Source organism: Aythya fuligula, chromosome 2 (assembly GCF_009819795.1).
Source record: "Aythya fuligula isolate bAytFul2 chromosome 2, bAytFul2.pri, whole genome shotgun sequence".
Classification (NCBI taxonomy): Eukaryota; Metazoa; Chordata; class Aves; order Anseriformes; family Anatidae; genus Aythya; species Aythya fuligula.
The window spans coordinates 8784396-8797320 of record NC_045560.1 but is presented as its reverse complement, the minus strand read 5'-3'; the positions used below and the strand labels follow the sequence as shown (position 1 = coordinate 8797320).

General features: G+C 42.1%; 1 protein-coding gene across 1 annotated transcript; it reads left to right on the top strand.

Moving 5' to 3' along the window:
- Positions 1 to 4690: 4690 nt before the first annotated feature.
- Positions 4691 to 12215, top strand: CNPY1 (canopy FGF signaling regulator 1). Its single transcript, XM_032183375.1, is given in 4 exon segments — positions 4691 to 4759; positions 5012 to 5215; positions 6757 to 6853; positions 12172 to 12215. Coding segments are annotated over 4 exon segments (414 nt in total).
- Positions 12216 to 12925: the final 710 nt, after the last annotated feature.

Here is a 12925-nt window from a genome sequence, read left to right as displayed (position 1 = left end):
CTACTCTGGTCGGGCAGGTGGGACCCTGCTGTCGTGATGGTGGTTATTGACAGATTAAATTCACTGCTTCCCTCTTCTCATGTTCATTATTTATTTATTTATTAATATGTTGCTAAAGATTATTGCTGATGGAGGGAAAAGCATGCACTGCTTTGCCACACTAGTGCAAAGTACACCGCCCTTACTATTTTCAATTAGTTGTAAGAGTTGCCTACTAGAGTTTTGGCACAGCCTAAAGTGCGAACAAGCCGAATTAGGCAAGAGATTACACATTTTTGGCATTCTGGCATTAGCTGAAATAGTTTCAGCTTTGTCTTTGGTGGTGGTCTTAAAGCAAGAGGAATGTGAGTGTGGAATTTGGGACCGGCTCTGGAATACCCTGGTGTGAATTTCTTCCTTTATAAGAGAGTGCTTAATTCCACATATTAACATGTTGGTCTATCTTGCTAAAAGTGAAGTTACGCTGATTAGTTACACTGCAGAAGCTAAAGTATGTACATCTGCTTGAATCGGGCATTTAATAGCAGGAATAATGGCTAACGTTGCTCGTGTAACATTTCACTTCAAGTGTCTCTACACGCACATAACTGACACTACAGCTGGGAGGGTTTTTTATTTATTTCTGTTTTGTTTTAAATAAACAGAATTCAAATGGTTTATTTTTGAAGTTATTTCCTCCCCTCAGATTACAAGAATTTCACCTCCTTCCTCACTAAAATGAACTCTCGTTCCCCCAAAATAAAAATATTTATGAATGGAGCCAGAAAGGTAAATTCTCAAACTTTCTTTAAAACATGCTGTAACACAATAAAGTTTCCGTTATTGATTAAGCCCAGGTGGTCTGCTCACATAGCAAACAGATATTTTACAAAGCTTTATTATGCCTCATTAGAATTCACTCCTTTAGAAGATTTCTAATTATATTGTCTAATAAAACTAAACCTTCGAAGCTATTTGCATATTATATGAAGAAATCTCATACAACAAACTCACAGTGGATTCAATTAACATAATAGCTAATTATATATCCCATCAGCCTTTAGAGTAGCTCAGCATTCATGTTGCTCCTGTTTTAGCCTAGAGCAAAGGAGGTTTGAATTTTCACTTCTAAATATTGACTTTTAACTAATATCAAAAATGATGTGAACACTTTTGTGGATGAAAAGATAATGATTAAACTACATGAAACATTTAAAAAGATTTATTTAAAAGTCTTTGAAACAATTTCTATTTAAACATAAAGCTTCACATATTATACACATGAGTCTGCCTATATTCTTTTTTTAAAGGACCAGATATGTCTAATTATTTTGACAAATGGTTGATTGACAGCTTGGTTATTTTGAAACTGCCTACTTCCTGCAGTTACATTTTGTATATTTTTCATTGCACTTTGTAATGCAATTGTATTCTTGGCTGGTTGTGGTATCTATCAAGCAAGAAATTTAGGACTAGATTAACACAGACATAGTAATGAGCAGGCATTTGAGCACCCTATAATTGACTCTTATTAAGGTGTCGTCACAGTAGTCTGTAATGAATTCTCTTGTTTTGTTTTGAAATTGGATGAGATGTTCTAGGGAAACAAAAATAGATGCTAAAGTTTCCTTGAACCTTAAAAATTTCCCAAAGAAACAAAGCCTTTTTTTTTTTTTTTTCCTCTTTAAAGATTTCAAATACTCTGAAGGTTCTTCCAATTTTGAAATGCCCAGTTGAAAAAGCAGCATCAGGTTTTGTGACTTAGTGGAAAACATTAAAAAAAATCACACATCCATCAACCTCCTCACCAAAACTAATGAAAATTCTGCTGGATATCATATTTATATTTTTACAAAAGATAGCAGATAAAGTTTGTTGCAGAGTAAATGGTTTTCTCCCATTACAATGATGGCTGCCTTTTCATTCATATTTTAATGAGGTTAGTATCTCTGAGACAGCTTTTTCGGGGTGGAGGCCCATGTCTCCGGTACAATTACAATAGGAGTTGCTTTATTGACAAGTACTATTCAAAATCTTCACAGTATAGAAAGAAAGGCTTTAGTTTTCCACCACTTGTCCAAATACTTATTCCTCTCTTACTATTAAAACACTTTCAGAAAGAGCACTCTCAACTGTGTAGAGCCCTGTACAACCAGGCAAAGCACAGCTCAGCCGAAATGCTTCCTTTAAATTCAAGTTGCATTTATTTCTGCAGAAAACTCACTAGGCGAAGCCCAACAAATAGATGGCAGAAATTAATAGATTGCATTGGCAGCTTCTGTGTGAGCAGGTTTACAAGAAGCATGTTAATATAATAATAGTTGCTACCAAAAGTGTGAGTCTGACTCCAAACAAATAAGGGAAAACAAAGTTATTCAGAGATCACACAGCCAACATATACTTCATCAAACAGACATGAAAAATGCAACTGCTGGCAAGCTATGCTCTTCAGTTTTTATTAATCTTCATGCATATGACATCTCTAGAATACTTTCCATTACTACAGCAAGGGAAAACATCCCAAAACTATATCTGATGGTAAATGCAAGACAAGCTCTCCCTGAGCCATATCACATAGAAATAGGTGCCACTATGTGCACAAACACTTTCTCGTGTATCTATCTGAAAGAAAACATATGCAGGAGCATCATTTCTGTAAATTTACAGATTTTGCATTGTGAAGGTCCATTGATTTTTGTTTTTGTGTTGTTTTTCTTGGATATGTGAATCATTTTTTCAGGGCTTGGCACTTGGCTTGGCTGCACATGGTAAGGGTTTGTGAGTGCCCTGTGCTTAGGCATGTGTGTGTGTTGGCTAAACCATGCTCAAAGCAGAAGGGAAGGGCTAGGGAGGTAATGCACACCTGAATAGCACTTGGAATATCAACATGATTTTTTTTCTTCCAGGAGTTAAAGGGTAAAACCCTTCTTCATATGATACAGGGTATCTCTATGTGTAAAGAAATAGAGGCTCTAAAAGTGGCTTTCCCCCTCAGCTGACTTAAGTTACTGTCATAGAAGTAGCTTAGAGGAGGGATGAAATTTAGTGTAATTTATTGCTATAGCAATCATTGAAGAAAAAAAAAAAATCCCTCCCGGAGCAACACTGACCTCAATAGAAGTGATGCCAGGGCTGAAATTAGATTGTGAGGTTGTCTCACCTTCTGTCGTAAGGGCTGCAAAACCTTCCTTCCATGTTTGCTGGGTGTCTGATTTTGAAAGTTGAGAAACCTATTTCTTTGGGGTGGAAAGTGCTTGCCCCGAGCACTGCCTTCTCCTTCTACTCCCCACCCCAGGGGGAGGAAGGCACAGCGCAGTTTGCAGCACAAGTTGCCAACGCAACTTCTGCCGCTGCCTTCCGCTGCGCGGAGCTGTCTTTGGCTTGGGGGAAGTTGTGTTTTCCTGCAAAAAATATTTGCATCCCAGTGGATGAAACAGACTTTTAATAGCAAAACGCGGTTTGTGTGAGACTATCTTTACTGTAAAATAGGTTACGCTGCCCTACAAATGGGTTTGGGAGTGAAAGACTGAACTATTATTTTTTTGTTGTTTCCTTTTCTTTCTTTCTTTCTTTCTTTCTTTCTTTCTTTCTTTCTTTCTTTCTTTCTTTCTTTCTTTCTTTCTTTCTTTCTTTCTTTCTCTCTTTCTCTCTTTCTCTCTTTCTTTCTCTCTTTCTTTCTCTCTTTCTTTCTCTCTTTCTTTCTTTCTTTCTTTCTTTCTTTCTTTCTTTCTTTCTTTCTTTCTTTCTTTCTTTCTCTTGTTCTTTCTCTTTCCTTCTTCCTTTTTCTTCCTATTTCATCTTTATTTTTCTTTCTTATTTTTTTCTTTCTTTTTTTTTTCTTACTTTTTTTTTTTTTAAATATACATATTCTTTTTCTTTATTTACTTATTTCTTTTCTTTCTTTCCTTTTCCTTAGGCACTTTTCTTCACAGCCTTTTGGAGGGGGTGGGGGGGCTTTTCCCAGGTTTCGTAAAAAAGTAGCTTCCACATCCAGAATGGGACGGGGGGAGGGAGGGGTTTCATAATGGTTGAAGAAGACGACAGAGGGGAAAAAAACCTCTAAGCTTTAATTTTAATTCTCCTGCCTTTATTTATCTGATTTGTGGCCAGATGGTGGTGGAGCAAGGAAACCCTTTGTGCAAACGAAGCACACATGTGAAAGTGCTTCTGTAATGTAATCATTGAGACCGGAAGGGTTCATACTGTGTCTGAAAAGAGACAATAGAGCCGGGATATATCAACATCGCAGAAATCGAGTTCATTTGCGATGCAGGCCCTTTGACTCCGGTTGTCATGAAAACTTCCTACTTTGATCAGCAGAGGGTGGCGGGGCCGGGCGCGGCGCGGCGGGGCCATGCACTTGGCTGCCGCTGCCGCCCCCCCGGTGGGCGCCTTGACCCGGCGGGACAGGGTCCAGCCCCGGTACCGAGGGCGGGGGCTGCTCCTTGACCCCCACCATCACCACCACCACCACCACCACCACCACCACCTCCTTGGGTCCGTAGGTAGAAGTCGGACCCCCTCGCCGCCGTCGCGCTGTGGACAAAGACGCGGAGCAGCTGTCGGGGGCGTAAAGCTGAAATAGTAGAACCTGGGAGAAGCGAGGTTGTGGGAGCTATTATTTTCGGCGCAAAACCCTTGGGAGGTATTAAAACAGCTGCATCGGAGCTGGGCGGGACGGCGGCGGCCAACGGGCCGAGCGAGCGAAGGCATGGGACGTCGCCGCGTTGCCGTCGACCCGGCGAGCGAGAGGCTGGGGCGCGTGGCAAGGCGGGAGGCCGCAGGTGGAGGAGGCTTCGCGCAGGCCACAGGGCCCCGGCCGCCCCCGCGGCTCTGGCTGACATTTTTAATTACGTGTGTCATGTAACGTGTCGACAGCCGTACATGCCGGGAGAGGTGCGGTCGCTCCTTCTCCCCTTCCGTGACGTCTGTCTAACTAGATATTATCTGTAGGAAGCGGTTTTGGCAGTATAATGAGGGGAGGTGGGGTGGGGTGTGTTGTGGGGGGGAAATCAATTTTTGCCTCCGATAGGTTCCCCTTGCAAAGTCAGAGGGCGACTTAGCGGAATTGTTGGAAAATCCCTGTGCTGGACCGGAGGATGGCCAGCTGCGAGTGGAGCCTCCCACCCAGACAAGGAGAGTGGAGAGATTTGCTGCTAGGCAAGAAGAGAAAATCTGGGCAGACTTTAAAAAATTCTGGGTTTAAGCTGGTGCTTACAAACCTTTGAAATCTGCGGTAAGCCAACGTAACAAATTAGTAACCTTTTCTTTTAAAGTGAAAACTGTGTTAGCGGACCCAGGCTTTATCGTATGATAAGTACCATCCTTACGAAGCCCATGCAGCTCGTGCATTGTTTGAAATTCTTGCCATATTTTAACATGCTCCGTGCTGGCTCCTCGCAGGAACAAGCTGAGTATTTCGAGATAACACTGCGTTTTGTCAGATGCTTTATAATGTTATTTAGAAACGTATTCGGATCTATTTAGTGCTTCATAAATATGAATAAACCGTTTACAAAAGGCACGTCACTTGCAGAAGTAACCCACGGATTATACCAGCTGCTCTCAGTTTACATGTTACAAATTTCCTAAACTGTTCAAAACTACATTTTACTCGGGGCATTTTTATCAGTGATTAAATATAAATCACTGTTGCCCAGCAAATATCTCTGTTGATTTATGTGTAGGAAATAAGGGAATTGGAGCATTGGCCGAAACCCCAAATTACTGCTGAAGGAGTTTCAAATATTTATGGATGAGTTAGGGGAGGAGGGAGGAATGTCATCCTTTTCTCCCTAGGCCTCGCTGCGTGCAGACAAATTTCTCTCAGCCACTTCTGCGATGCTGCCGGAGGTGCCGGAGCCGGGGCGCTCTGCCTGGTGGAGGGCCAGCCCCTCCGAACACAGGCGGATTTTCTAAGGCGTTTGGCGTCTTTTTAGCTGCAGGGTGGGGAGATCAGCACAGCGAGGGAGGCTGCGCTGGATGCGGCCCCTCGGTCAGCTCGGGGCTTGCTCGGCCACAGAAGCACGGCCAGTGCGGGGCTGCAGCCGGAGTGCTGGGGGGCTGCGAGCCCCCCGGCTCCCTTCGGCCCCGAGCACCATGGCAGCTCGTTTTTATGGTTTGTCCTGGCAAATACAAGTTGTTTTTTCAGAGAGGCTCGGCACAGGGCCTTGCGTCTGTGCTGGGCATGACTTCTGTAAGGCACATCTTATTTTAGCCTGTTGGTTTTTGCTTTTTTTGTCTTTTTTTTTTTTTTTTTTTTTTCCTATGGACTTCCTCTTCCCATGGCTTGCGGGGTGGGCTGGATTTGGGGGGCAGTAATTCCCTCTTAACGCACACCCAGGGTTCCTCAGATGTGCCCCAAAATGAGCTCAAATCCCCTCGGCAGCACTGCGCTGAGCCCTTTGCCGAGATCCCCGTAGCCCCGGCGCGGCATCCCGTTGGATGCAGGCACCAGTAAACACAGCCTGCAGAATGGGCTGATTTCATTTAATTTTTGTCTGCCTCCTCCCTAGTTGATGTGGAACAGGGGGGGTGCCCAGCCAGGTGGAAGGATTCCCCCCCCCCATGTTTGTGAGGCACTGACGAGGCTGGCCATAAAGTTCGATATAAGTCATGCTGGGCAGCGCTCGCTGCCGGCAGCCCCCAGCCCCGCGCTGTGCAGGGTGAGCAGGGACTCCGAGCTGCCGTCGGCAGGCTTTTTTCTCCCAAGAAAAAAAAAAAAAAAAAAAAAAAAAAAAGCCCAGTGTGAGCATCCTCCTTTTCTCCTTCTTGCAGGGCGAAAGTCTCGTAGAGGAGCCTGAAGATGAAATATTCTCACTTATCGCCCAAGAGGCAGACTATCTAGCTGACAAGCTGTGCAGTGAAAAATCAGGTACTGTGTCTGATGTAACATGTGCTCTCTCTACAGCGTGGTGTGTTTTTTTTTTTTTCAAACCCAGTGTACTGCTTTGGTGCAGCAAACCACTCTGGAGGAGACGGGTTCTGTTGTTGAATAAGCAATGACACTACATGACTTTTAAGAAATGGCCCTTTTTAAAGGTTTTAGTTGCTGTTTTTAATTCTTTCGTGCATATTAATGCAGCATAATTTTAACATTCCACCTAACGCGGCGTCTTTTCCTCCTGGTGCTACGTGATTTTTGCTCCTTGTGTGTCTGTGCTGTCATTTCAAAGCCAGGAATGAAAATAACCCCCTTGCAGCAAAACGCGGGGATTTGCTTCTCCTGTTTAATTGCTGAGCTACGAGCAGGGAGAGCATGGGCTTACAAGCGTGCGGTTCATTTTTAGGAGAACTCTTCCTTGGCACGAGAGCAGAGCTGTCCTCGGAGGGGCTGGCTGCCCACCGCCATCAGCTGCTAGGAAGAACGGATTTTAAAATGTCTGTAAAATACACCCTTCCAAATAAGCAAGGCCTCTTTTAAATCCCAGCAAACTGGGAAAATGCTGTCACAAATTCATTTCAGCTTCTTAAAAATCTGCCCCCACTCCACTGTTTGTTGCCCTTGTTTTTAATGCTTTTGGTTTTGTTTTTTAACTTTTATATTCAGTTCTAAATCTGAAAGCACATCACTTAAGATACTAAGTGCTACAAGATTATAAATGAAGTTGCATTATCCTTTCTCAACGTGCTGCCTTTAGTGATAGAATATGCATGGAAATATCGATCCCAGAATCAATGCTTGTAAATATTAGTGTGTGTTTTCTGAGATTTAAAGTCTGAAATAATTGTTTGTGGTATGATAAACATAGCCCACAAAAGTGCTCAAAGTCAGTGAAAGCTGACTCACCAAAAGTTCACAGAAATAAGTTTGAGTACTTTTAAGCATCAGGGCATTTTTAATATTTATTGAAAAAGCACAGCCTTGAGCACTGGGGAACTCTGCAATGACACCGTTATTTTTAGAATCTGTGCAGACAAATCATTTGTAGAAAATAAACTTTGCAGAACAGTTGTTGATTTTTTAAGAAATATTTTTTATTTGTCGTATGTGTCATTACGGAGCAACTTCCTGACTTGCCAAAACAGCACCGACAGAGAGTTAACATGGTATATCTAAAACTGCACACTTAGTCCAAAATGGATTGTACAATTTCTGGTAGTTGGACTCAAACAGAAGAACTTTGTAGGCAATTCAGATACAACGTGCAGATATGTCTGTGGGATCATGCAGGAAAATTATCACCATCCATGTGTATTTTCTGAGAGCACTGAAGAGTGAGGTAAACTCCCTTTCCTCTCTGGCCGCACCATTACCATTTTGGAGATGAATTTACAGTTTTGTGTGTCTTTGGTAAAACTACAAAAATGTTTGCCAAAGATGAGCACAAAATACTGATATCAAAGCCCACACTGTTAAAATCTCTCCTTTTTATTTTTTTTTTTCTTTTAATGTACCTGCTTCTAAACAAAAGCTTTTTCCCCCCTTTGAGGTCACATTTTGGGTTTAAAACCTGCACTGTGCACCCCTTCAGCCCTGTCCCATCAGCAGAACGATATCGCCCTTCCAGCAGAGGAGCTGGCTGTGCCTGCACATTGGTCCCATTCCCACAAATATCCCCACTGCCGATACATGGGGCTGCCCTTCCTTGCACAAAAAATACAAATAGTGCTCTAAAGAGGGAAAAAAAAGTGCAGTTTCCTTCCTTCTCCCTGGCAATTAGCACAAATAAACAAGCTGCCATTTAATAAGCAGAAGTGCAAGCCTTCACCGGCACAAGATGCTTGCAGAAGAGGCAGAGGAACGCTGTGCTGCCTGGGCACACAAACAAGGACGAGAAATTAATTTGCCCGTCCCCGCATCGTCCCACTGCCCATTTAAAAAATGTCGCTGTATTAAAAGATAAACAGAAGACTAAAAAAAGTCTCAGAGGCATTTGGTTTTAAAGCTAAATGCTATCAGCAGATGAAAATAGGAGTATTAAATTGCATTAAAAACACTGAACGCCTGCTCGCACGCGTGCTGTGGTGCTCGGGAGCTGGCAGGGCAGTGCAGGGATACCTGGCGGAGCAGCAAAGCCTGCCCAGGGTTTTCCAGGAGAGCAGATTCAGGCTCCTGTGGCATTGGAAAGCGCGGGTCTTCAAAATCGTGTCAGGCTGCGCGCCAGCCGCGGAGCTCTCCGGCTAACTTACAAAAGCACCCAGCTCACAGAGCACAATGAGAGTTGTGTTATTAAGTCTTATCTGCCTTACAACGGCAATTTTCATTAATACCTTATATTAAAGCAATATTGCGCTCTTATCGCCTTACTGTAAATTATTGGCTCTTTTTATTCGGAGCTCCGCGTGCTCAGCCAGAATGCGATTTTAAACTTTTTTTTGGCAAATTATCATACTGAGCGATAGAAATAGTGTATAAAACCTCTCCACGGGCCAGTTGCAGATTTTGATGCTGTGGATTTCGCCATAAAGCAAGAGAAAAAAAAAAATCAATGATGTATTCATTTCATTATTATGCTTTTAATTTGTTTTAAAAGGCTGTATAGGTGAGCACGGCGTATTTCTTGTGGCCCACTGCAGACTTATTAATATTGTTGTAATCAAATCCTTTTTATGCCATGCGATAGCAAAATAATGAGGAATGCAGTTTCCTCTCTGTCTTGACATTAATGGAAGTCGTATGCATATATGAAGAAAAAGCCTTATCCGTGAGTCATGTTTAGCACTTGTTTTATTCTAATATCATCCTCCACCTTTTCCTATGGCAACTGTAGGTGGGTTATTCTTGTTTGATTAAAAAGCAGCAAACTTCAATAAAGTCTTTTAGAACGATCAAAACGTTTGATATTTACAAGCAGGGATCCGTTTTCTGTCATGTATTCTTTGATCATGCCAAAAGTCCCTGTGTCAGACAGGCAGGCACTACCTGCTGAGACACACCTTCAGATCCTCAGATTCTGTTTTTTCACAAGCTTAAAAATCTCAGAGTTCATTTTCGAGACCATTGCCTTTATTTTTCCCCTGGACAGGAAGCGCGGATGCCGGCTGGACCGATGAAATTATTGAGCTTTGTTTTAATCCCGGACCCCTTGAATTTCCATTGCTGGTTATAATAGTCTTCCTGGTGCTCTTCTTGGGCCTGGGGATGTTTCTGGCTTCGGTGGCCGTGGTTTGTGCCCTGCCATGGGGCTTTCTGAAGCACCAGAAGGATCTGGGAGAGGGAACGCTCTGGCCCATACGAAACCAGGCACCAGCTAAGGCTTGTGCTGATGTATGGACCAGGGCCAGTTGATTTATAAGTGGGAAATAATTTAATACCATGTCTTTCAGGAGTGATGAAAGCTACTGTTTAAGTAATACCAGGACTTCTGCTACTACTTTCTTTTTCTTCCCCCCCCCCCTTTTTTTTCCTCTTTTTTTTTTTTTTTTTTTTTTTTTTTTTTTTTTTTAATGCATTCATATCTATAAAAATGTGCTGTTTGGCTAAAATCTTCCAGTCCATGTTTTATCCTAAAAATGACTTGGCCCAAGTATTTCTTTATTTAGCTGGTTTGAAAGTTTGAATATAATTTGGGCACCCAATGCTGGTTTACACAAAAGTGAAACAAAACACTCTCATTCAGCTGCAAAGAAATATAGAAGTCTCTTTCTGCACAATTATCGCTCAAACTATTGTGTTTTTGCAAACTGATACTTTCTAGGAGGCTCGTTCCCAGCGAGAACTACTCTCCTGGAGAGCCTAACAAAGCTAGCAGCTACATCAATTAAAAGCAGCTAAAATGTCTGTTATGTGTATGTGCAGAATATTAAACTTCCATTAAACCATTCACCATTTACCTTAATACCATCTGCAACGATTATGGAAAAGAAAGGCAATATTTGGGGGGGGGGGGGGCAAAGCTGTGGTTTAATGCTGCCACAGGACTCTGGAATTACATATTTTTGCACATTTTTCTCACCATGCCGCTCGGAAAGAGAACAGTATATAGGGAGATTAGCCTCGAGTCCCCTGCCCTGCAACAGGATCTGCTGGTGCAGATTTCAAGAAGCGCTACCAGGGAGTGAAGGCTCTCCAAGTTGGCAGCTTCTTGTTTGAAAATACCAAGTCTGATTTAAAAAAAAAAAAAAAAAAAAAAAAAGAAAAAAAAAAAAAGAATTTTAACTCTAGCAGTAAGGCAATACAGAGAGGACTGGGAAATGTGCATATAAGCACTACCATGAGCCCCTTGGAGAGATGTGGGATGTTTTGTGTGTTTAGGAGTGCAATTGCATTTTTCTGTGGGCGCAAAGTGCTTGGATCTGCTCCCCAAGGCTGACCCATGGCCAAGGAGCCAGAGCAGGTGCCCGAGCGAGAAGTGGCACCCCCTGTATGGGGTATGCGAGGCTTGGGTTCCTCAGTGAGCCCTCCGGCTGTGTACTGGTGATAGGACAACTGTCAGGGACCCTGGAACTGTGCATGGGATTATTTTTTTGGTTGTAGCAAGCACTTGTTTTACTTTGTAGGGTTTTAAACATTTTGCAAAAAAATGCTGCCTCACATGGGCTTGTACAAGTCGTAGTCATTGCCTCTGAGGGAAGAATCGGACCCTGAATTATTTCTCACATTTGAGTATGGGGATTTAAAATAGAATGTTTCACTCTATTTTTTTTTTTTTCTAAATCTTCTTGCTGTACTGCAAAAGTTATGTCTAGAAAATCCTGACTGTGTCAGTGTGCTGTGGCTATGCCTCACTCTCATTTCTGATTTACTGGGCAAAAGTATTTTAAAGTACTTCAGTTTTCATCTAAACACTTTCAGTGATGGAATTGCTTACAGAAGAAAAAGGGTATTTTTCTAGCTGGAGAACAGATATATTTTTAGTAAAGAAACTGTTGTTCCTAGCAGGATGTTGCTGCTCGGGACACCAGTAAGTGACATGCAACTTTTCCTTCCTTAGGTGCCTGTGCAGCCTGCTGCTCACCCAGGGCACGGAGGAGATCAGCTGCTCACTTTGCAGAGCGAAGTAAGATGACAGCACCATTTTTTTCTTGTGTAATCAAGAATCAGCTGTTTTTCCTTCTTTCCACTGTAACAGCCTCCGTATTTTCTACTTTCATCTTTAAATGTGCACACACTCCCTCGTCTTATTTTTGTCTTTTTGAGCTGCTTTCTATTAAAGTATTTTGAATGAAATCTGCAGAGCTTTGGTGAGAATGTGAAGTTTAACAGGGAATTGTCTATTGACCTTATTTCTGTGGGTTTTTTACCCTAAGGTATTCGCCTCGGTTGTGCCGATTTTCACAAAATCGACATCTGATTGTGACAGAACTAGAGCACCTAAAAAACGAGGGTCCTGCTCAAGCAGGAAAAGAGAACAAATGCAATCACAATAAACCTCTTTTTTTCGTCATGTTCATTCATTTGTTTTAGCAGATGATCAATGCGTGTGTATTTCTGTACTAGAAAAGAGTTTAGAGTTTTTAGCTAAGAGCTGCTGCTAAATTTGTATTGTTGCACCGAAGACAGTGATGGGAAGCTTTCCAAATATTTATCCTTTTAAAGGTGAGGTAACTTAAAGGCATGTGTGTAGTTTCATTTAAACAAGCTATCCCTTTACAATTTCCATATCAATGTACTACTGAACATGATATAAAGGTTCACTGAACCTTAGCAGGACTGGTGTAATAACTTTTTAAAATTACTGCTTTCTTGCTGAAGAAATGTCAAAAAAAAACAAAAAAATATTTCCGATAGGCTTCTTCCTTTCATCATTGGGGTGTTTAGTTTTATTTTGTTTGTTTCTTTGGCTTGGTTTGTTTTTTTGGGGGGTCCAAAATATGTATTAATCAGTATAAAATATAAGTTCATATATCCTCCCCAGAGCTGTGGCTTGTTTCAGGTTGTGGCTGGGTCCCCAGAAGATGATACGTGAGAATAAGTGCTGCAGACTCTGAAAACACTTTGAAAAGACTTAAAACTACTAAACTGGGGTTTGAAGGTAATGAGGACAGTTCATGTAAAATAGTA